Genomic DNA, 24565 nt, shown 5'->3' with positions numbered 1-24565 from the left:
TAGGGCCGTGCCTGCAGCATAGGAAGTTCCCAGGCTAGAAGTCAAATCGGAACTGCAGCCAGTGGTCTACACCACAGCCACAGAAACTTGGGATCCGAGCCACATCTTCAACCTATGCTGCACCGTGGGGCAAAGTGGGGTACTTAGCCCACTGAGCAAGAGCAAGAATCAAACCCACATCCTCATGGATACTAGGCAGGTTCTCAACCTGCCAAGCCACAATGGGAACTCCAGTCATTTTTTGTTCATCATACATATTGCATATACTTTCCCCCCGTTTGTCATTTTTCCTACTAATTTTATTTACTGTGGGTTTTTTCTTTATTTTATTTTATTTTTATTGTGCTTTTTAGAGCAGAAAATTTGAGAGTCGTTTGTTTTGGCCACCCTTGTGGCATATGGAAGTTCCTAGGCCAGGGATTGAACCTGAGCCACAGCAGTGACAATGCTGAGTCCTTACCCATTAGGCAACCAGGGAGCTCCAATCTGAAGTCTATTTTGATCATCAGTGTAAAGTTCTAAATTTTCCCTTCAAAATTAGTCAGTTGTCCTAAGACTGAATAATACACTTGCTATGAACTGCTACTTTTATAATACAGTAAATGTTTATGTACACTTGAAGTTGTTTTGAATATTCTACACAATTCCACTTCTTCTTTGGTTCCGGGTGCACACTGTTTTAATTATTGGAGCACGTTCCCTGTAAATCCACCCCCACATACACACAATTGATCTTTTTCCTTCTTTTAGAATTATCCTGGCTATTTGTGCACAATTATTCTTCCAGATGAAATGTTCCTTGGGATCTTTAAGAGACTGAGTTGAATTTAATGAATTAAAAATTTTTACACTGTTCAGTCCTTCACTGAGGAACAGCACGGTCTCTCTCCGTTTGCTGAAATCTTTTATGTCCCTCAATAAAAATGTGAGCAATTTCTTTTTATATTACCCCATACATTTTTTGTTCGAGTTTATGCCTGGGTATTTCTCTTCTCAGACTGCTTTGATGGCAGAGCCAATGCTGGCATGTGCTAATGGTGCCTTTTTAGTTTGTTTTAATTTTTTAATTTTAGTGTGTTTTTCTTCACAGGCACCCTGTACATTTTTATTTATTTATTTTTTTATTAAAGTATAGTTAATTTACAACATTGGGCCAATTTCTGCTGTGCTGAAAAGTGACCCAGTCGTACACACATTCTTTTCTTATATTATCTTCCATCCTGGTCTATCCCAGGAGACTGGATATAGTTCCCTGTGCTATACAGTAGGATCTCATTGCTTATCCATTCTAAATGTAATCGTTTGCATATACCAACCCCAAACTACTGGTCCATCCCACTCAGCCCCACTAATGGTGGTTTTTTTTAGCACAAAGTCAGGACTCAGCTTTCTTTCTCACTGTGTGACCTTGAGCAAATTAACCTCTCTTAACCCAAATTTTCTGTCCTCACTTCATCTGCAAAACATACGTAATGATACCATGTACCTTAGAGGGTTGCTAGAAAGAATAAATGTAAAATGTAGGTAGAGCACTAGGCCACAGGCCTGACCTACAGACACAAGAACATATGTTCTTATTTGGCAGATTTTATACTAGCAAATACTCCTCATAAAACACGGCCTTTAACAAGGCTTCAAATATCCAAAGGCTGGAGTTCCCATCATGGCTCAGTGGTTAACAAACCTGACTAGTATCCAAGAGGATGTAGGTTCAATCCCTGGCCTCGCTCAGTAGGTTAAGGATCCAGCATTGCCATGGCTCTGGTGTAGGCCAGCAGCTGCAGCTCTGATTAGACCCTTAGCCTGGGAACTTCCATATGCTTTTGTCTAAAAAGACAAAACAAACAAAAAAACCACCAACTATCCAAAGAAATCATCTTCCAAAACATGCTTTCAATATCTGAGGAAAATGTACTTTAATGTGGCTTGTTTGGAACACTCTACCAGCATTTTGAAGGCTTAGCGTGTGAGTGCCCACCAACCAGAACCCATGCATTTAAAGCACCAATAAGGAGTTCCTGTTGTGGCTCAGTGGTAACAAACCTGACAAGTATCCATGAGGACATGGGTTCAATCCCTGGCCTCTCTCAGTGGCTCAGTGGGTTAAGGATCCAGCATTGCCGTGAGCTGTGCTGTAGGTCACAGACATGGCCTGGATCCCACATTGCTGTGGCTGTGGTTGTGGCCAGCAGTTTCAGCTCTGATTCAACCCCTAGGCTGGGAACTTCCATATATGTGTGGCCTTGAAAAGCCAAAAAAAAAAAAAAAAAAAAAAGGAAGTAAATTGTAGAATCAAGTAAGTCATGAAAAAAATAATTCCTCCTGATCTTTATACATTAAAATAATAATAATAATAATTGGAGTTCCTGTCATGGTGCAGTGGAAATGAATCCGTCTAGGAACCATGAGGTTGCAGGTTCGATCCCTGGCCTTGCTCAGTGAGTTAAAGATCCAACATTGCTGTGGCTGTGGTGTAGGCCAGCAGCTACAGCTCCGATCAGACCCCTAGCCTGGAAACCTCCATATGCCGAGGGTGTGGCCCTTAAAAGATAAAAAGCCAAAGCAAAAACCAAAACCAAAGAAAAAAAAAAAAACATAATTATAAAAACAAAATAAGGCACCAATGAGCACAGGACCTCATTCCTGGTACTTAGTGCATATAGCTGATGTCCTTCTAGATCTGTGCACTGACAAGGTGGCAGGCCCGCCACAGCAGAGACGTCCCAGTGTAGGGGACAAGTTGCCTCAGCTGTGGTACATCAGGTCATTCCTAGTGTTGCAACTCTCACAGGCAACTGTCACTGGCTGTGAGATGGCTATCAGGCCTGTGAGCCAGTCAGCAACCTAGGATCAGGCCCCCTACCCGCCCTCAAGCCTGGAGCCATCATCCCCTCTCACTCTCATTCCATTATTTAGTTAGACGTGTTCTCTGCCATCTTTGTGGCTATTTATCTCTGATCTCTGAGAAACGATCAAGTCAGCTAAGACGTTTTCAGCTCTGGCAAATCCTGGAGTTCCCTGTTAAAAATACCTTGGCAAACTGCACAGACTTGCAGCAAATAAAATAAATCAGCTCGCTTCAAACCTCTATTGCTTGCCTCAATGTTAATTCGTACGGTTTTAGTAACTTATCTATGACAGTGGCATTAGTGAGTTTCCTCGAAGTGTTGTAGAGATATTTTAAGAATGTGGGACAACTCTCCCCAAAGCTGTATAGTAACAGACCTACAAACTGTAAAAACAAATTGAATGGATTAAAAAGCATCATTTTAAAGAAAGTGTCTAATCAGAATGCTCCCAGTTAAATGAGGAGGTGCAATTCCAACAGCTCGTTTCATAACCTCCCCTTGGTTGTAGTCAGGATCAGATAAACCCTCTTTGTCCCTCTGACTGGTTTATCTTTTAACAATCCTTCTTTATGACCGCAGCTAATGCTGCCTGTCTCCGAAGAAGCAAGAAACCTCTGCTAAGCTTTTCTTGTGTCATGATGCTCCGGAACTGGGTTGGGGGGCGGAGGGAGGGCAGAGTTCAGGTTAGCACAAAGTCACGTGACAGTTAGATCACGCTCTCTTGCTGTTCATCAATATAATGTCCTTTATCCTTCCCGTAAGAGGCCTGGCCCTGGGTGGAATTATAGAGACGAGCATCTGGCTAACGTCAGAGCCAGGCCTAGAATTGATCCAAGACACATAGATCATGCCCAGGGTATAGACATCATCTGGGCCACTCTTCAAGCAATGCTGTGGTCTCTTGAATTTAGTACATCTCTCACTGGCCACACACACACACACACACACACACACACACACACACTGACACGTTAACAATCTCATTTGAGGATTGCAGGATTATAAATTGCAATCTAGTGCCCATACTACTTAGTTCAGGTCTGAGGGAAATCCGTTGGCACTTAATATTTAACACTTGTTGACTTTTAAAGGGCTTGAGGGACTAGAGAGAAAACGAGGATAGAAACTCATAATGTCATAGCGGCCACAGAGATTTACTTGAGTGGAGTGGCCAAAACAGTTCACACAAAACTGCTGTTTTCTTGCAATTCATGTCTGCACTGAATGACAGATACATCGGTCACCTCTATAGATCAGCCTCATGGGGGCTGGCTTTCTTGCTGCTGAGTGTTCTTAAAAATCTCTGACTTGTCTTTTCATTTATGGAATATCTCTTTTCTTTGAACGAATTAATAAAAGAAAATGAACATGCAATTTAAAAAGAGACTCTTCTCTAGATTGAGCTTCATCATAAACTTGCTGTACTGGAGTTCCCATTGTGGCTCAGTAGTAATGAATCCAGCTAGTATCTGAGAGGACATGGGTTCGATACCTGGCCTCCCTCAGTGGTTAAGGATCCGGAGTTGCCATGAATTGTGGTGTAGGTTGCAGACGCAGCTTGGATCGCTTCTTGCTGTGGCTGTGGTGTAGGCCAGCAGCTGTAGCTCCGATTCGACCTCTGGCCTGGGAACTTCCACATGCTGCAGGTGTGGCCCTTTAATAAACAGACACATACATGCACACGAAAACTAACGTAGCATAAAGCAACTTTCTGAATAGGTGAAGGCCTTTTGCCTTATAGGCAGAAATAGGCCAGCCCTTGTTTTAAAGCCCAGCCTCTTGGTATTTTAAAAATATGATTTCTAAGACTCTTTTACCACCATACAATTCTCCAAGGTTAAGTTTCTTCTATGTTGCCAGTAATTTCAAAGAACGAGAGGCAGTGATATAAAAACCACTGACATTTCACATCTTTTGAGGGTGCCTGTCAGAGATACAGTAATAAGATATTTATAAGGTTTGGCTGGGCATCTGAGCCCTACACTGAACACACGTAGTGATTCGTTTTTAGGTAGAAGTGCAAGGAAAATATTCCTTTGTCATGTCCTTCACGATGCTCCACCAGCATTTTTTTCTTTGATCCGTTTGTTCACATCTGATTTCTCATTTAAATAGGCTCGACTCTTTTCTGAACCAGTGATGAGTTTTAACATGCAAATACCTGCAGAGATAACCACGACGGACATCTATAATAAGATGTAGATTTCTGCATTGGAGAGGAGGTAAGATTGTAGTGGCCTGACTTTTGGGGTACAGTTTAGGGGAGGAAGCAGAACAAGGGCCCCCATCATTGTTCCTGCAATGCTTGGGCTTCAGGAACTGCTTATGACAAGTGACTGCACTCTGGACGTATTTAAGGTGACAGGCACACAATCTTTGGTTGACACGGAGGGAGAGAAGGTGGAGAGTATTTATTTATCCTGCTGTGAAAGTTTATTCTGTTTATTCTGACAGCACGTCATACCTCAGTTACAGGCTCAGTCAAGTTCCCTGCTCGCTGGTCATCTCTGAGTCACCCTGACAACAATTCAGTGCCCCCACCTCCAATCTCAGCAGTGTTCTGTGGAATAAGCCTTCCACTTGCTGAATCATCACTCCTATTTCCTGCCAACACATCCCACGTCCTGACCAAAGGATCCTCTGATCAAAAACACCCAAACAGGAGTTCCCTTTGTGGCTGGGCAGTAACGAGCCCAACTAGTATTCATGAGGACGTAGGTTCAATCCCTGGCCTCCCTCGGTGGGTTAAGGATCTGGCATTGCCATGAGCTGTGGTGTAGGTCACAGACGGGGCTCGATTCAGTGCTCCTGTGGCTATGATATAGGCCAGCAGCTGCAGCTCCTATTTGACCCCTAGCCTGGGAAGTTCCATATGCCACGGTGTGGCCCTAAAAAAAAAAAAAAAAAGAAAAGAGAAAAACCCAAACATGGTAATTTCTATCCTCCCAAAAGATAAAGTTGAAACAAGATCTCAAAATGCTAAAGCAGGCCCAGTGCACTAAAATCCTCTATCGAGCAGGGCCACCTAGTGGTAGAATGGAATACGAGGTTTTAAATTCTCATTTAATTTCTCTACTTTAAGAATCCAATCCAGGTGAAGTTATCTTCTGGATTTTTTGTTTGTCCGTTTGTTTTTTGTTTGTCTTCTTTTAGACCCACACTCAAGGCATATGTCAATTTCCAGGCTAGTGGTGGAATTGGAGCTGTAGCTGCTGGCCTACACCACAGCCACTGCAACACCAGATCCTTTACCCACTGAGTGACGCCAGGGATTGAACCTGAGTCCTCATGGATACTAGTTGGGTTTGTTACCGCGGAGCCACAGTGGGAGCTCCCATCCTTCATTTTTCTCATTTGTGTTGAGTTACCCCTTTGGGATCATCACCTCCACCTGTTTTCCTTACCAAGCATTTATTCATCCAATGTAAACAAACCTAGGGTTTGTTATAATCAGAAAGCTTTATGACTAATACAGAAGCCGACTCAACAGTGTCTCTTTAGAAGGGTAAGAAAATGTCGGTACTAATTTCCTTCTAAAGATAAAGAGTCACTGGGATATTTACTTTGTTCCTTTCTATTTTCTGTAACTCATACTCCCATTTCTCCACACCAATATTCACCCATGTAAACTGTCACATAAAATCCATCAGTAGAGGAGTTCCTGTCGTGGCCCAGTGGTTAATGAATCCGACTGGGAACCGTGAGGTTGCGGGTTCGATCCCTGGCCTCACTCAGTGGGTAAAGGATCCTGCGTTGCCCTGAGCAGTGGTGTGGGTCGCAGACGAGGCTTGGATCCCGTGTTGCTGTGGCTCTGGCGTAGGCCCGTGGCTCCAGCTCCGATTAGACCCCTAGCCTGGGAACCTCCATATGCTGCGGGAAGCAGCCCTAGAAAAGGCAAAAAGACACAAAACAAAACAAAACAAATCCATCGGTAGAGAAGGTGAGCAAAAGTCTGAGACTGTGATTGCCCTTCCCCGCTGCCACACTCACATAGAATCTGTGATAGAAATTAGAAGTACCTTGGGCTGTTGTGGTTTGGTTCTTTTTCTTCCTCTAAAGTAGGTAAACCTTCATAGTCGGCTAGGACAGAATAAAAGCACGTTCATTGTTAGTCACGGAAAGTCTGTGTTTTATTCACAAAACTCACGCAGTTAAGCATCTCACTTCGCTGACCTGTAGGGTTACTTGTGCAGAAACGGCCTCACCAGGGAGCTCCAGGGGTTAAGAGATGAATGATAGCAAGGTTCTTGCAATGGAAAAAGCACTAACAGCCCAGCTGCAAGACTTCAACGTGCCTCTGGCCCCGCTGGAAAGGTCATGATTGATCACTGCTTGGTTACCCAGTCCCTGGAGAACCCCACTGTGGCTCCAAAGGCCGGAATCCTCAAGGGTCAGGGTAGACGCTGGAATAAAACTGCTTCACCCGAGGTCTCGATGGGCACCCAGGGGCACGATGATGGAAAGAAACAGGTAACGTGGGGGAAAAGTGACCTTCTTAAAGTCATCAGGATCCTCTCCTAGGACACTGCTGCTGTTTTTAAAGGGGGGTGGGGTGGGGAGGGCGGTCCACTGGCTCTATGTGTCAAAACAACTCTCTGGGAGTTCCCATCGTGGCTTGGCAGTAACGAACCTGACTAGTATCCATGAGGACGAGGGTGAGGGTTCTATCCCTGGCCTTGCTCAGTGGGTTAAAGGATCCCAAGTTACTGTGCCTGAGGTGTAGGCCAGCAGCTGCAACTCTGATTGCTCTGACTGGACCCCTAGCCTGGAATTTCCATATACTGCAGATGTGGCCCTAAAAAGACCAAAAAAAAAAACAAAAAAACACCTCTGCTTTAGTTGTCAAATAGAATAGAAATGCTTTTGCCATTTTCTGTTTGACGGGATCATGGTTTTGTCTTACGATGATCTCAGAAGGAAATACACCGGAATACTAAGAGGGATTGTCTCTGGGTGGTGGAAACTTTTTTTCCCTCATCCAACCCTTTTGTTTGTTTGTTTTTTGTTTGTTTGTTTGTTTTTGCATTTTCCAGATTCTACTGTGGATGTATATTACTTTTATAAACTAAAAATGAAACTACTTTAGGGATTATCTCAAAGACCCACCCCTACCTTCAATTGCTTTTCAGAGTCATTCTTTCCTCAATATTGGACTTCAAAAAACTGTTCAAGGAGTTCCCGTCGTGGCGCAGTGGTTAACGAATCCGACTAGGAACCATGAGGTTGCGGGTTCGGTCCCTGCCCTTGCTCAGTGGGTTAACGATCTGGCGTTGCCGTGAGCTGTGGTGTAGGTTGCAGACGCGGCTCGGATCCCGCGTTGCTGTGGCTCTGGCGTAGGCCGGTGGCTACAGCTCCGATTCAACCCCTGGCCTGGGAACCTCCATATGCCGCGGGAGCGGCCCAAGAAATAGCAACAACAACAACAAAAAGACAAAAACACACACACACAAAAAAAAAAAAAAAAAAAAAACTGTTCAAGACAGTTAAGTGATTTTAAGCTTTTGGAAAGCTCATCTAGGATGAGCCTCTGGTTCAAAAATTCTAATAACAAGTATCTGGATTTGAGAACTCAATTGTAGATTGTTGAATCAGACAGATCCCAGGGTATTTTTTTAAAGATAATTTTTTGTCTTTTTTTTTTTTTTTTTTTTTTTTTTAAGGGCTACACCCATGGCATATAGAAGTTCCCAGGCCAGGGGTCAAATTGGAGCTGCAGCTGCCAGCCTACACCACAGCCACAGCAACGCAGTGTCCAAGCCTTGTCTAAGACCAACACCACGGCCTCAGCAATGTGGGATCCTTAACTCACTGAGTGAGACCAGGGGTTGAACCCGTGTTCTCATGGATACTAGTCGGGTTCATTACCACTGAGCCATGACTGGAACTCCCAAGATAAATGTTACTATGATAACATAAATAGTGGATTGTATTAACATGAGCATTAAAATAGTTTATTGATTTTTTTAAAGGAATTAAAAATAGAAAAACAAGCTATCATTTTTAAGTCCAAATATTGATTCAGTGAAAAGTTAGGAACATATACTACAATTACTCCCAGATATCAATCAGGAATTAAGTTATAATTGGCCATTTATGTCAGTCTCTGTTAGCATCCAACAGAACTTCCTGCAATGGCAGGAATGTTCCTGATTTGTGCTGTATGATTTAGTAACTGTTAGCCACAGGTGGCTACTGAGCCCTCACATTTGGCTAGAGTGCTTAAAGAACAGCATTTTAAATTTTATTTAATTTTAAAATTGTAAGTTAGACACATATGGCTAGTGTCTATTAGTGGAGATGGATGTAAACTATTTGGATAAAGTTTTTCATCTATATCCTGGTTAAAATCACAGCTCTCTAAATTCTATACTCTATCAGGTGCTAACTTATTCCATACTGTTTGGTCTCAGATTTCCTGGCTTGAGAAAAAGACCATTTTCTTCCTGAGAAAGACCATCTGAAAAACTGTGCAAAAATACAAACAAGTGGTGAAAACTGAGGCAATAATTAAACTGCATGTTCAGCATGGTCAGACCCCAGGCTTGCCCCCTGCATGTGCCAGAGATGCTGGGTGGGCTCAGAGGGACCCGCCCCAGGATTTATGGCATAGTTACAAAGCCGGGCAGCTGGACAGCAGAGAATAATCAACTGTAGGTTATTCCACATCACATACCATTTCTATTCATGCTGTTCATCCACTTATCAAGCTCTTCCATTTCTATTTCCATAACAGAGGGTGTGTCTTCCTCAAAAATAGGCCTAGAGAGAGAAAGCACAATGCTTGTGGGGAAAAAAAAAAAGCAAACCAAACCAGCATGTATGATGTGCTGAATTTCGTTTGAAGAGCGCCTAGAACTTTGACCGTGAGGGAGATGAACTTGACTCGTGGCGGGGCTGGGTGGGGCGGTGGGAATGGGGCCGAGGGGCTGCCCTATTCAAGGGGACCAAACTCTAATAGGAACAAGGGCAAAGGAAAATAAACCTTCACCCATGACTGATACAAAAGTCCAAGGCACACAGCACAGGCCGAGAGGGAGCCCAGGGCTCTGCTCCCCTGAAGGTACCGACCCTGAGCTGGCAAGTCTCCTTGGGGCGTAGCCACATTTAGTGTTTTAGCCTTGCTCAATTTCACTTCCCTTCCTTTGGGGGTTTTTAATCAGGGCTCCAGGTCAGGCGATATCCGTCAACAGGCTTCTTTCATCACCTCGCCCTTCCATTCCCAGGCTTGTCTGCCTTGAGGAAATGGAGCCCTTGCACTCAGAAACCCATCGTTCTCCCTCGAGGGGGCTCAGGGAGCACCACTGGGTGAGGAGGCCCCAGGTTCATAGATGGACTTGGGGAAGGGGGACCACCAGCTCTGATGGTGCAGAGGAAGCCAGCCTAGTGTTCAAACAAAGAAGGGCGGGAGCCGGAGGTGGAGGTGGTGTTGACATCACCCAGGCCACTCCTCAGGTGGCATATCTCTCTCTGTATTGCTCTCCATGTCTCTGTCTCTCTGTCTCTCTATCTCTCTTTCTCTATCTTTCTGTCTATCTGTCTCTGTCTCTTTTGGCTCTGTCTCCGTCTCTCTCTGTCTCTCCCTGTCTGTCTCTGTCTCTCTGTCTCTCTCTGTTTCTTTGTCTCTTATCTCTATCTCTGTCTCTTTGTTTCTCTGTCTCTCTCTCTGTCTCTCTGTTTCTATCTCTGTCTCTCTTGGTCTCTCCATCTCTGTCTCTCGCTATCTCTCTGACTCCCTTTCTCTGTCTCTCTCTCTCTCTGTTTCTCTGTCTCTGTCTCTCTCCTCCATTCTTCTTCTTGCCCCCACCACACTTTGCTTCTGAACATGCAAAGCATAGGCTTCTACCAGGGTTTCCCTCCCTTAATACCAGCGAAAATCTCCTCCCCGGGGATAAAATTTTTATCAGAATAAATGAAGCGATGTCCTTGAAATATGCCCAAGGTCAGAAGACCAGTTGTACACCTGGAATTGATAGAGGCCAGAAAAATGTTCCTTTCTGAACAGGGGACCCTCTCTTGCTCTCAGATCTCCCCCAGGTGGTGTGTGTGTTTGTGTGTGTGTGTGTGGGGGGGGTAGACTCCAGCGCATCCTCCCGGATGTCAAAGCCAAACTCCCGAAGAGCTGGCTCTCTGCACACTCCCCTGACCTCCTCTTCCACCCTGAGCTGGATCCGACATGGTGGGGAACTTACACTTTCACGTTTTCACTTGCCAGTTCATCTAAAAGAGAGTCAATATAAAAGCATGTTAGCATCCATTGTACCAACTTTTTATTACCACAACAACTGAAAACCTCTTTATTTTCTACAGCCTCTGCAAGAAGAGGAAATGACTTCAGGTAGATGATGTGTTTAAAGGAGCAAGAATTAACCTCTAAATCAAAGACTCGAGGACTGCCATATTGATGCGAGGGCCCATCCAGGAAATCTGTTCTTTTTAGACCAGGTGAATCTCCGCGGAGGCCGCTCACTGCACAGTGGAGTTCCATCCCCCAGGACTTTCCATCCAAATGAAGAGGAAACCAGTGGTCAGTGGTCTCATCTTGGGACACACGGGACCAAACGCTGTGACACTGTCCCTTGGTCCCAAGTAGGATGGGGGGCGGCGGGGGCCAGGGCTGGCTGCGGGGAACTCTTGTCTCATCCTTCACACCTTTCCGGCCTCAGTGAAATCCAACTCCCCCTAAAACCCAGTTCCCCCATCAAGCTTAGGATGAATCTCTCCATCCAAAACTTCCTTCCCTTTCTTGTCCTCTCTGACCTCCATCCTGTGATAACCAGACACGAATCCACCAGAGTTGAGTAACTACAATCGCGGTTGTTGTGAACATTGTTGATGCACTAACATTTCGGGTGTAGAAACCATCAGTAATGCACAAACTCACGTTGTTTCTCCAGGGCAAGGTGAGCTCACAGGCACCTCCAGACCAGCCCAGCCCAGCCCAGCCCTGGGTCGCCTTGCCACAGAACTGCAAACCAGGGCTCCCCAAACCACGGTGAAGAAATGTCACAGAAATGTCAGGAGCCCTTGATTAATCCCAGCCCCTTTGTTCTTTTCCTTTAACAACACCCCTGATTCAAAGACCCCGGTGGAGTGGCTCTGAAGCTTGCCATGCCCCTTGCTGGGCGCTCTGCAAGAAACCTTTACTTTGCTGCCAACTCCCCACCACCGAAACCTGGCTTCCTGTGTGGCGGACAACACAGGAGCCCTTCGTCCTGTTACATCAGCTTTTCCTCTTTCCTCAGAGATGCTTCCCTGACCACCCCCCCCCGCCCCCCCGTCCGAAGCAGGGCCCATCTCTCTTGCTCTTTCCAAGCTCAGCTCCTTGCTTGCTTGCTCCTTCACAGCATCTGCCACACTTCATCATTGAGCAGTTCCTCTGTTCAATTCTCTCTCTCTTTTTTTTTTTTTTTTGCTTTTTGGGGCCACACCTGAAGCATATGGAAGTTCCCAGGGCAGGGGTCAAATCGGAGCTGCTGCTGCTGGCCTACACCACAGCCACGGCAATGCCAGATCTGAGCCACATCTGCAACCTACCACAGCTCACGGCAATGCCAGATCCTTAACCCACTGAGGGAGCCGGGCCAGGGATCAAACCCACATCCTGATGGATACTAGTCGGGTTCATTTCCACTGCGTCACAACGGGAACTCCATGTTCAATTCTCTTTTGTCTGTCTCTCCCACTTGACCGTAGTTCCCCAAGCCCTGCGATCCATCTGCCTTGCTCATTGTGACATACCCACCTCCCCATCCAGCTTGCACAGTCCCCAATAACACTGTGTAAATATTTATGGAATAAATGAACAGGTCTTCATCTGCATTGTCCAGCCCTGGGGTTCAATTCATGTTCGAGGTTTTGGGTTTAGCATTCTCAGAATACAGAAACTTCCAACAAGCCTGCTTTTTGTTGCTGTTAATTGAGATGAGTCAGGTAACAGTTTTGCAGAATGACTCCAAAGCTGAGCAGACCCCAGATGAACATGTGGCAAGGATCAGAGCTCAGGGCCCTAGCTCAAGCTCTGTTTTGTTTGGCAGGGAAACCAAGGCACCCAGAGAAACGAGGCAGTGATGGCCTATGAGTGGACACCACGGCCCCACTGCACATTTTAGGATGTGGAAACCACATAGCAACAAACACTTTGCAGGGATCCACTGAATGGTCAGATTGACCTGATCCTTGGCCATCAGAAGCCTCCTTTGTCTGAAGGGCAGAAAGGCAGGTCCCCAGCGAGGGAACACAACCAGCAGGCACCTGGAATAGAGTTCCTGGCAGCCCAGAGCCGCTGTAATTTCCTGTGGCTTGGCATGCTTTAACGGCACTGCTCATCCAGGAAGGCTGGGCACTGCTGCCAATTTCATGCCATCACTGCTTCCCTTCCAGTGGCTGTGGGTTACCTCCTCAAGCCCCACTCCACCCCTGAAGCTGAAGCTTCCTGCAGATACCTGACTCCTCAGGGCACCCAGATTGGGGAAAGGGGAGAGTGTTTACCTTCCTTTACTTACAGACATTCATTTTTCATCTAAAAACTGACCGGCTATTTCCTTAAGGGATTTTACTCTAAATAAAGCCCCTATACAACCAAACCTCCCTTACAGGTGACCCATAGAAATCCTGTTTTGTCATTCCAGCCTTCTCCTCTCCTTCTTTCCCTGTTTAATAACCCCTTCCTAAATTCTCACTAAACAAATGGCCCCACAGCCCCACGGTGGATTTATCTTGCTAATCTGGGTGCTGTCAGGCTTCCCGGGGAGCAAAAGCTAGCCCTGCATGCAGAGGATGGAGAAGTTTAAAAGCCCATTACACAAGTGCTCCACATGTGAAGCTCTTGTAATCAGTATTCACACAGAGCAAAAAGCCTCCTGCGGCCTCGGCTCCCCTGCTCCACCGCCCTTACCCCTGCCCCGCCGCCATGGCAACCGGACAACATCTGGGAGAGCGCAACGCCGCGCAGCACTAAACCCGGAGCGAGACCAATTACTTGTCCTCTTCGATCCCGCCCTGCCCGCTCCACTCCACCTGCCTTGTCTCTTCATTAATAGCCACCTCCTCGCTCTGCACCAGGAGGCAGAGGCAACTCTCACACAACCCTCCGCCTGCCCTTGACGCCCTCTTCCCTCCCCCAGCCCTGCCAGTTCCTGTCCTGCTCCTCCTCAGTTCCCAAGTTACACCCACTTAGCCTGATGAGGCCCCCCCTCCAGGCTCCCCTCCTCCGTGCTACAGATGGTGGAACTGCGCGGCAGGGGATGGGGCGGGAGCCCAGCAGGAGACCTGCTGGCTTATCAGGTTTCTCTGCCAAAGAGTGAGCCAGAGTGGAGACACAGCCCAGCCAGGTGTCCTGGAGACACAGCCTGTTTAAAGGGATGCTTCCCTGCCAGCTGTTTCCCCTGCAGCCCATCCAGACACCTGATACCTGTTAAAGAATAACTGCAGATGTGAGCCTCCAAGCCTGGGGAGAATGACAGAGTTCAAGTCACTCTACAGCCTTCCTTTTTCCTGGATGTGGAATGGACAGGCCTAAAGGAAAATGTGAATTTCCAAGCAGGTGAAGTGTTCTTTCTACACATGTGGGCCAAGTGCTCCCCAGTTGTCGAATTTAAAGACATTTCCTGGTGTGGAAGAATATTCCTGATCGATAATATCCAGGCCCTGCCACAAGACACTCCTCTGGGAACTTTCCAAGAAAGATGCTGGCCTGACCCAGTATGACAGTTTTATTTTCCTGGGAAAAATATTTAAATCAAATTCCGTTTATTTAAATACTCTCTCTCTCTCTTGCTTTTTAGGGCCACACAGGCGGCATATGGAAGTTCTCAGGCTAGGGGTCCAATCGGAGCTGCAGCTGCCGGCCTACACCACAGCCACAGCAACATGGGATCCAAGTCACATCAGTGACCTACACCACAGCTCACAGCATTGCCGGATCCTTAACCCACTGAGCGAGGCCAGGGATGGAACCCTTCTCCTCTTGGCCACTGCTCAGGTTCATTACCACTGAGCCAGGATGGGAACTCTTTAAATATTCTCTTTCTATTGACTTGCTTTATCATGTTAAATATGAGTGAGCAAACCTCAAAGGACAGTGGTTGTCAACCTTTTAGTTGTCAATTTGTCTGAAGAGAGATTCGTGTGTTAATCAGTTAAGCATCTGTATCTGTATCAAAGGAGTGGCTAGCAACAGAAAATATTCGCAGAAAGATTTCTTTACCAAGTGCTTTGGTGATTAGCAATGGCTTTGAAATGCTAAGTTTTCCATTTGTGTTTTCTTAAAGTGAGGCATATTTAAGTTAAAAGCAATGTGCTAATCTGTATTAAGGGAAATGGGTGAGGTGATTTTTACTGAATTAGTACTCTGTTTAAAAAGTTCTAAAATTCCCTCATCAGCTCATTCCTTTGACAAACGTGTATTGAGCAGCTAATGTAGGTGTTGGGTTAGGCACTCTGTGAGATAAAAGGATAAGGAGTTCCCTGGTGGCCTGACTGTTAAGGATCCGGCATTATTATTGCTGTGGTGCAGGTTCAATCCCTGGCCCAGGAACTTCCAAATGCCCAGGGCAGGATAACAACAACAAAAGGATAATAATAATTGGCTAACACAGAAAATATACTGGGTACTGTTTTCTCTAAGTGCTTAACATTGATGAATCCACTTGTCATAACAACTCTATAAGGTAGGTACTGAATTTGCCCATTTTACAGATGAGGAGCCATAGATCACAAAGTTAGGAAAGGCAAAAGCCAACTAGGCAGAGCATACCAGAGTCTTTCCTCACAACCTTTCTGCCATGCAATTAGATAAGAGAAATAAGCCAAGTTCATGGTTCTCATGGTCCTTAAAGAGAACATAACCTCGTAAGAAAAGGAAGTAAAAAAAAGGGAAGTCATGGAGTTCCCACCATGGCTCAGCCATAACAAATACCACTAGAATCCATGAGGATGTGGGTTCAATCCCTGGCCTCGTTCAGTGGGTTAAGGATCCGGCGTTGCCGTGAGCTGTGGTGTAGGTCGCAGACGCCACTTGGATCTGGTGTTGCTGTGGCTGTGGTGTAGGCCGGCAGTTGCAGCTCCGATTCAACCCCTAGCCTGGGAACTTCCACATGCCACAGGTGCACCCCTAAAAAGAAAGAGAAAAGAAAAAGGGAAGTCACCAACTTGTGCCAGTGTAACTAAACAATCAGTTTGAGCACAGTCAAGAGGCAGTGAGTAAAATTTGGCATGGGGTGTGATTACTCAAGTCTTCATAAAATTATTAGAACTGGGCATGGAAGAACAGGGTGGCAGCTTACCAAGCAACCAAGAAGGTAATTCCAGGCAAAAGAAATAAGCATAGCATGGAAAGGGAACAGCAAATACTACACCAGCCGTGTCTGGGGATGAGGCCAGTTCTCGCTTATGAATGGCTTTTGAATTTTGAGATGCTTGAAATAAAGTTCAATGAAGAATCCCTTTCTGGATTTGGAGCCTCAGACCATAACCATATGACTAGTCAACCCCAACCTCCCCCCCTCCCGCCTCCAACCCTCATAACTCCATTAGGGAAGACCAACTATAGGCTGTGGTTTGGGCAGGAAATTCTTACTTTCCCTACTTAAAAACAAAAACAAACAGAGTTCCGATTGTGGCGCAGTGGAAAAGAATCTGACTAGTATCCATGAGGACACAGGTTCAATCGCTGGCCTCCCTCAGGGGTTAAGGATCCAGCGTTGCAGTGAGCTGTGGTGTAGGTCGCAGACTTGGCTCGGACCCTGAGGTGCTGTAACTGTGGCTCCAGTTGGACCCCTAACCTGGGAATTTCCATATGCTGCAGTTGCAGCCCTAAAAAGCAAAAAAATAAAATAAAAACATTTTTTAAAGAAGTCAGGCAGCTCTGCTTTTGCTTTTTGCTCAAGCTTACAAAGGAGCTTCCACGTGACCGCTGTCATTAGGTCACCGTGAAATTGCAAACAGTGGAGAAACATGTGGTTTCCTACTTTCTTGGAATCTATTACACCAGCCCCCGCCAGGAAAGGCGATGCACGTCACTGCCTCTTTTCCCAGCGCACATTTGCCCTACCTGCTGGCATAATGGAAAACGACTGTTTACAGCTGCAGGAGAGCTTAGAAGCAAGGACAGTGAGGGGCCCACAGGCCCGGGATTTTCTGATCTCCAAGCCGGAGGTGCCCTGTTTCTGGCTGTGAAGGACACAGACTGCATTTTGTATGCACATATAAATATGTTTCTTATCACCCCTGAGTGATTTGGGGAAGGTATAAAAAAAGGCTTCAACTTGAAAATCTAATTGGAGTCATTGTTCCTAGCACACACCAAAAGATGTCAAGTCTGCTTTGGCTCTAGAACAATTCTGAAACCTAGTATCTGATAGTCCTGGAATTGGAAGAGAGTCTTCCTCACCAGGGAATTTTCTATCAAATTCGTTTTACATTGATAATAGTCATCTTTAGTCCATCAGGAATGTCATTTTAAAAGTTAGCATAACTTTCATGAGAATAAACAATGCTTTACCCAGGGCTTTTCAAGATCAAACTGGGATGCGGCAGAATGGGAGAACAGTACCTGTGACAAAGCACAGATGGAAGACTCCTTCTCGTGGCCATGACCCCAAGGACTCCCGCCTTCCCACCCCTGACTCCAATCTGTCCCACTGCTTCCCCAGCCTTACTGTTTCCTCCAACAATTAGGAAATGTTACATTGAGCCCTCATCTAGATTAGGTCCAGATGTGGCAACTGTGTATTTTAAATTTCAATTTAAGCTGAAAACATTCTTTTAAAAGAAATTTTTTTATTTTATTTTATGGCCGCACCTGTGGTCTACGAAGTTCCTGGGCCAGGGATTGAATCTGAACCACAGCTGCAATCCTTTAACCCACTGTGCTGGGCCAGGGATTGAACCCTCACCTCTGCAGGGACCTGATCCTCTGCAGTCAGGTTCTTAACCCACTGTGCCATATAGGAACTCCTCTCTCTCTCTCTCTCTCTTTTTTTTTTTTTTTTTTAACACAAAGAAAGGAATATGGCACCTTCAAACTCTGGAAGACTTCATTGAAATAAGTCATTCTTCATATTATTTCATGTAGTTGCTTAACTTAAAAAACCTCTCAGTTCCTCCCCCCACCCCGTCCCAGACTCCAGGCAGGTGTTAATGTACTCACTTGTCTGCAAAGCACTGTGAGATCCTTGGCTAGAGGGCTCTGTGTAGAAGCAAAAAGTAATGTGATTTATCAATTGTGCATTAACACGTGAAACCACTATCTGGAAATGGGTCTAGGCAAAAGATTTACCTCGTTTATTCCTTTTCCTTTTGCGGTGTATGACAAGGAATACCACGGACAAAAGAAGGAGGGCCAATAAAATCGATGGGACCAATACCATTAGCATAAACTCTGCCTGGGCTCCATCCTCCTCAATAAGGGGAAATGATATATTGGCAGGTAATGTTTCTGTGGTCACTGCAGCAAATGCGCTTGGCGTCACAGTCCCTTCATCCTGGCTTTCCACTTCTAGGGGTATTTCTGCTGAGTGTTCTGGTTGCTCCATATCATCTGTGGGAACACACACAATAGTGAGATGGTCGTGGAGACAAAGCTAGTCTGTTAGGTTTTTAGCAATTGGAAGTGTGTCCGACATGCATCCAGTGCTAAACTTGAGCCACTGGATCTGGTCTCTTCCAGTCAGTGTGGCACAGAGTATTGACCCAACCTAAAAGGAGCTCAAGCTGGGAGTGTATTGAACATGAAATCAGAGCCCAGAGATAAGTGTCCCACAAGTGCAGGCAGTTTGGCCCAGACCAAATGCTTCAGATGCCATTCAGAAAAGGGCACTGAGAGGCTTTGTTGTGTCAAGAGTGATATTCCAGGGTATTCTAAAGGATATATATATTTTTTGCTTTTTAGAGCCGCACCCACGACATATGGAGGTTCCCAGGCTAGGGGTCAAATTTGAGCTGCAGCTGCCAGCCTACGCCACAGCCACAGCCACAGCAACACCGGATCTGAGTCATGTCTGGGAACTACACCACAGCTCACAGCAAAGCTGGATCCCCGACCCAATGAGCATAGCCAGGGATCAAACCTGCATCCTCATGGATACTAGTTGGATTCGTTTCCACTGTGCCACATTGGGAACTCCTAAAGGATATTTTAATAACATTTCTGTATAAACCTAAATTTCTATTTCCTGAGAATTAAGTATTTTCCATACAACATTTTTTAGGTAAAACGAATGCACTGTACCCTAATTTTAAAAAAATATTTTAATTTTATTTATTTATTTTTGGCTGTGCCCAAGGCATGCAGAAGTTCCCTGGGCTAGGGATTGAAACCACACCACAGCAGTGACCCAAGTTGCTGCAGTAACAACACTGGATCCTGAATCCACTGCCCTACCAGGGAACTCTCACCTGGCCATAACTTCTAATAAAAGGTTACCCACCAATGGGAAAGAATTCTTTAAAATTGGGTGACTGATCAGACATCAGTGTCAGGTCTCAGTTCTGCAAAGAACTAAGTCTGCCTCTGAAGTGACCACACAGAAACTCTCCTGGATTCAAAAATACAAGGTGTGTTTTTTCCATAAAATAAAATTCTCAAGGGGGAAGTTCCCTTAGAAACTAAGGAAACTATCCCAGTATTTAAACTTATTGAATAACATGAATCTTTATCACTTTCCCCATTAATTTAGCTGTAAGCAGGTTTATTCTGTTGGGACTTCAGATTGCGTTGGAAAACCACCCCGTGGGCTCTTCATAGGACAGGAAAGGACTGGTGGCTAGATGAGTATTTGCAGAATCTTTCCTAGGAGTTCCCACTGTGGCTCAGCGGAAACAAACCCACTAGTATCCATGAGGATGCGGGTTCAATCCCTGGCCTCGCTCAGTGGATAAAGGATCCGGCATTGTGGTGTAGGTTGCAGACACAGCTGGGATCCCACATTGCTGTGGCTGTGGTATAAGCCGGTAGCTGTAGATCCACTTTAACCCTGAGCCTGGGAACGTCCACGTGCCGTGGGTGCAGCAGTAAAATGCAAAAAGAAAAAGAAAAAAAGAAAGAAAGAAAAATCTTTCCTCATTCGGTCCTGTAGTGATCACAGTTCAATGTTGCCTACTGTTGAGATGGCACCCATTGAGAAAAACAGTATATAAGCTAAGGCTACAGAAAGCTTATCCAGTGAGATAATTTATGTGAAAATTCTGTCCAAGGCGAAAGGGGCTCTACAAACGGTGATGTCACCTGCTTGAAGCCACGATCTGCACTGCACATTAAGCCATCACCCAGGGAGTGACTGACCAGCCAGGACAAGGCCAGTTCAGCCCTTAGGTCTCCACAGGACTGCATGACAATATTTCTAAAGATACTTGTTTGGTCACAGTCTAATTTTATAATTATATAAACTCCTCAGTTTTCCCGAGGACCAGGGAATCCATTTGATAATCACGTTGCTCAATGCCACCCTAGACCATCAGAATCAATGATAAACTGCAGAGTCTAAGTACCTGGTGTAAAAAAAAATGAAAGGGAGTTCCCATCACGGCACAACAGAAACGAATCCGACTAGGAACCATGAGGTTGCGGGTTTGATCCCTGGCCTCACTCAGTGGGTTAAAGATCTGGTGTTGCCATGAGCTGTGGTGTAGATCGAAGACATGGCTCAGATCCCATGTTGCCGTGGCTGTGGTGTAGGCCGGTGGCTACAGCTCCGATTAGACCCCTAGCCTTGAACCTCCATATACCGTGGGTGCGGCCCTAGGAGGAAAAAAAAAGTACGTGGTGTTCCTCACATGTATATACCGAAAGCAGGATAAAGATACATCAGTGTTCAGGTTCTAATATGTACAGCTAAAGAGTGATCCCCAAGTTTCCATCTGTTTCCACATCTCTATTGATTCTAAAGCGTTTATCTTGTTTTTAATCAGACTTTTTTTGGAGGGGGCCACAGGAAGCATATAGAAGTTCTAGGGACAGGAATTGAATCTGAGCTGCAACTGTGCCCTACGCCACAGTTGCAGCAACGCTGATCCCCAACCCACCAGGCCGGGCTGGGGATTGAACCTGAGCTGCCACAGATACAACGCCAGATCCCTAACCTGCTGTGCCACAGCGGGAACCGCTCATCAGACTTTTTGAACAGATGCTATACACAAGGTGCTAAGCTCAGAGTATACCCTTCCCCCAAGCCAGTTAGTTTCCCCTCCCCAGAGGGGACCACTTTTTCAGGGGCCTTCCAGAGAACTCTATGCATATGCAAATGTAAGTATCATTTCTTGTTTCATTTTTTAACACAAATGATAGCAAAGTTTACATACTGTCCTGACTCTTGCCTTTTTCTCTTAAAATTGAAACTTGAAGATTATTCCATGTCCTTACAGATCAGTGTCTTTTCCTCCCATTATTTGTATCACAACCCATTCCTCTTGATGGGGATTCGGGTGATTTCATAGTATTTCCCGTGATGCTGCCACAATCGCCTGCACACACCTGTGGGTTTGCTCATGTGCAGGCTCATTCTGCAGCTGTTGGCTGCAGCACCGAACTAGTTTTGGGGGCTCTGGCCTCACACCCCATCTGAGACAACTTCAGCCCAGTCCCTGCTCAGTGAGAACTGGCAGAAACTAAGTCAGGGAAGGACTGGGTATGCAGGGAATTTGTGATGAGAATGGTGTGGGGGGAGGCTAAAAACCTTGGGGATCAGCCCAAAAGTTTGAGCCAGGAAACCAAGGTGGAAGCCAGAGAGGAGCCGGAGGCCACAGGAGCAGGGGCAGGAGTGGAGGAGGAGGGTGTCTCAGGGGAATGTCCTTGGAGCGTGACAGCGGGTCCTCCTGTGGCTTGTGGGCTGACAGACAGCAGCTCCTAAACCAGTGCCTCCTGTCTGCTGCCGCCCCAGGCCCAGCCCATAAGAGTCAATGGTGATTTCCTGTAGGTGCCACTGCATGCTTCTTGGGTAAGAGCACAATGTTATGTAAACTCAGGGGTCCACCACTGCCTTGGATGCACCCATACGCCTTCAGGATGTGGTTCTGGAGCCTGTGGCCTGCAGAGTGTGCAGGGCTGAGCTCGGACCAAGTGGATAGCTCCTGGCATCATGGGAGGGAGACTGGGCTCAGGTTGCCAAGAGCAGGCCTGGAGACCACATGCTGCCCTTTCGAGCCATGGGGCCTGGGAAGAGCCCCTCTTTCCTCCAACTCTCTCTTTCCTAGAGCCCCCCCAAAGGGGACCATCGGCCCTGCCCACCCCATAGTGTCCATCTGAAGAGCAAAGTCCATTCCAGCTGTGAGAATGCAGTGTGTTCCACCAGGGGCCACCCTCAGGCCCGGTGGCCATCTCTCTCTCCTCTGCCCACTGTTTCCCCATCTCTAGACTGATCTGTTTTCTGTTCCCCAGGAGACTCATCTGCCCGGTGTAACTTCTTCATTTTGTTGTTGTGTCCTCTTATCTAAATGTGGACATATTTCAGAGGAAGTAGGGTGTGGCCTGGGGGCGGGAGCGAGGGTAAAGCTGAAGAAGCTGCAGAAATAAAGATGAAGAGCAGCAAGTGCAAGGAAGAAGCAAGAGAGGCAGCAGCCAGCAAAGCGCAGAGGAGGAGAAGCAGAAGAAAGGACGAAGACCATCCCCTGAAAGCAGAAGGGCTGTGTAAGGGGTGGGGACGTGTCTTTGAACCCGGCCTGCGATGGGTGTAGAGGCTCCAGGGTGGGTCTGGCAGGACCTCTCCTCCCTTCCAATGGCCCTGTGGCTGTTCCCCCAAGTGACCCCAGTGCAAACTCCCCCCAGGGTTCTCCCTCTCAACAGCTCTCTTTGCTCAGATAATGGAGCATCCCTAGGAGATAACGGGAGTGGTCACGTGAATGATGACATTAAGCTTCAGTACTTTTAATCCTAAAGCCCTAAAATTACCAGATAATGAACTGCACAGTGTATCGTCTCTTCCTAACGCTTATCGACCAGCTCCATATCCAACACAGCTGGGACGCGGATTTCGCACATCTGGCGAAGACCCTGGAGAGATCTTCATAAATAGGAAAAGGGGGGAAATGCTTCAGGTGAACCTAGAGTTGAGCAGCCGGCTGACACCCCACCCTTTTGTCACCTCTCTAAGCCTTGTGCCCAAGCGAAAGTGACCCTGCTTCCGGGTGAAGAAAACTAGCCAACTTCTCTTTTTTGAAAGTGGAACAAATGTGCCACCAAACTCTAGTTTTTAAAGTAAAAAAAAAAAAAAAAAAAAAAAAAGCATTCTCTATCAGTTGAAAGATGGCCACCCTGAGATGACAACGTAAAATAAAACATGATGAGAGAATGTTGTTAAACTCAGGATATGGTCAAGCATGGTGGACCTCAATCAGGTGCCATATTCTTTCCCTGTTGCGTCGACTCCATGCACAGATTGTTGAAACCATCTTATAATTCAGGAGTTGAAATGAAAGAAAACATGGCAGGCATCAGGTATTCAAATGGGATCCTGGTTGGTGGAATAACTGGATTGAATGTGGATTGCAGGATGCTCAAGAAACCAAGCCCTAGGTGCAAATTTTGCATTTGGAGTGGATAAGCAATTAGATCCTGCTGTAGAGCACAGGGAACTATATCTAGTCACTTGTGATGGAACATGATGGAGGATAATGTGAGAAAAAGAATGTATATATCTGTATGACTGGGTCACTTGGTTGTACAGTAGAAACTGACAGAACAGTAAATCAACTATAATGGAAAAAATAAAAATCATAGAATTAAAAAAAAAAAAAAGCCCAAGAAGCCTGTCCGCCTTCTACTTCCCCTGTACCTCTGTCTACAGCAAAGAGCCAGATTCATGTTAGCAGGATGAGATCCAGCCAAACCAAACCAGTGCTTCTCAGTCTTGGCCACACATTAAAGTCACCTGGGGACATTTTAGCCCTCTCACTGCCCAGGCCACCCCCCACCCCAAACCATTGCATCCAATACCTGGGGTGAACTCAGGCCTCAGTATCTTTTACAGACTTCAGGGTGCAGTCAAGGTTGATAACCAGGGCTCCAGCCCCTGCTCACAGCTGGCCCTCCCCAATCACCCCTGGTTCTCCATGCTCCTCCTTGGCCAACTGGAGGAGAATCAGGTCAGGAATCTGGAACCCAGCTCCAAGCAGCCGCCCACTCCATCACAAGAGCACAATCGTTTAAAAATCATCACTGAAGCCTTGACCCCCTGAAAGCCTCTGATGAGGGTATATTGAGAGAGACCTGTGACACTCATTCACAATTATTCAAATAAGTCTGAATAAGAGAGATCATCCTGGAGCTTACAATCCACATCTCCAGCAATGTCACTGCTGGTCCAGTGGCCTGGAGGTCAGAACCAGCAGTCGGTTAGTGTTTATGCTCCATAAACACCAAAAGGGCTTGTCACATATGGCTGGGCACTGCTGCCAGAGCTTCTGATTTAGCAGGTCTGGGTTTTTTGTTTGTTTTTGTTTTGTTTTGTTTTTGCTACCCTGTGGCATTCCTGGGCCACGGATCAGATCCAAGCCTCAGGTGAGACCCACACTGAAGCTGTGGCAACTCCTAATCCTTTAAAATGCTGATGTTAGAGTTCCCTTTGTGGCTCAATGAAAATGAATCTAACTAGCATCCCTGGCCTTGCTCAGTGGGTTAAAGATCCAGCATTGCTGTGAGCTGTGGTGTAGGTGGAAGACGCGGCTCGGATCCTGCATTGCTGTGGCTGTGGTGTAGGCCGGCAGCTGCAGCTCTGATTGAACCC

At 46.2% G+C, this 24565-nt stretch overlaps 1 protein-coding gene and 1 long non-coding RNA gene across 3 annotated transcripts in view; one reads left to right on the top strand and one right to left on the bottom strand.

Moving 5' to 3' along the window:
* The window catches only part of TMEM154 (transmembrane protein 154), a 42488-nt gene that overhangs the window by 4752 nt on the left and 13171 nt on the right, over nt 1-24565 (bottom strand). For both annotated transcript variants that reach the window (XM_003482422.5, XM_021101510.2), the window contains exons 2-6: nt 18127-18387; nt 17998-18036; nt 11039-11066; nt 9523-9608; nt 6869-6929 (exon numbers count right to left, since the gene is read on the bottom strand). In XM_003482422.5, the coding sequence (XP_003482470.1) occupies nt 6869-6929; nt 9523-9608; nt 11039-11066; nt 17998-18036; nt 18127-18387 (475 nt within the window). The remainder of the gene's footprint in view (nt 1-6868; nt 6930-9522; nt 9609-11038; nt 11067-17997; nt 18037-18126; nt 18388-24565) is intronic.
* Nucleotides 7029-12668, top strand: LOC110262137 (uncharacterized). The gene is made up of 3 exons (XR_014812798.1): nt 7029-7319; nt 11157-11291; nt 11744-12668. It is a non-coding gene; the product is annotated as an uncharacterized LOC110262137 (long non-coding RNA).

The sequence above is a fragment of the Sus scrofa genome, chromosome 8, assembly GCF_054392235.1.
Source record: "Sus scrofa isolate SSC_HxYL_T2T_F1_AM1 chromosome 8, Sscrofa_HxYL_maternal_Yorkshire_Landrace_v2.0, whole genome shotgun sequence".
NCBI classification, from domain to species: Eukaryota; Metazoa; Chordata; class Mammalia; order Artiodactyla; family Suidae; genus Sus; species Sus scrofa.
Note: the sequence above shows the minus strand (reverse complement) of the source record. Positions and strands in the feature narration are given on the sequence as shown.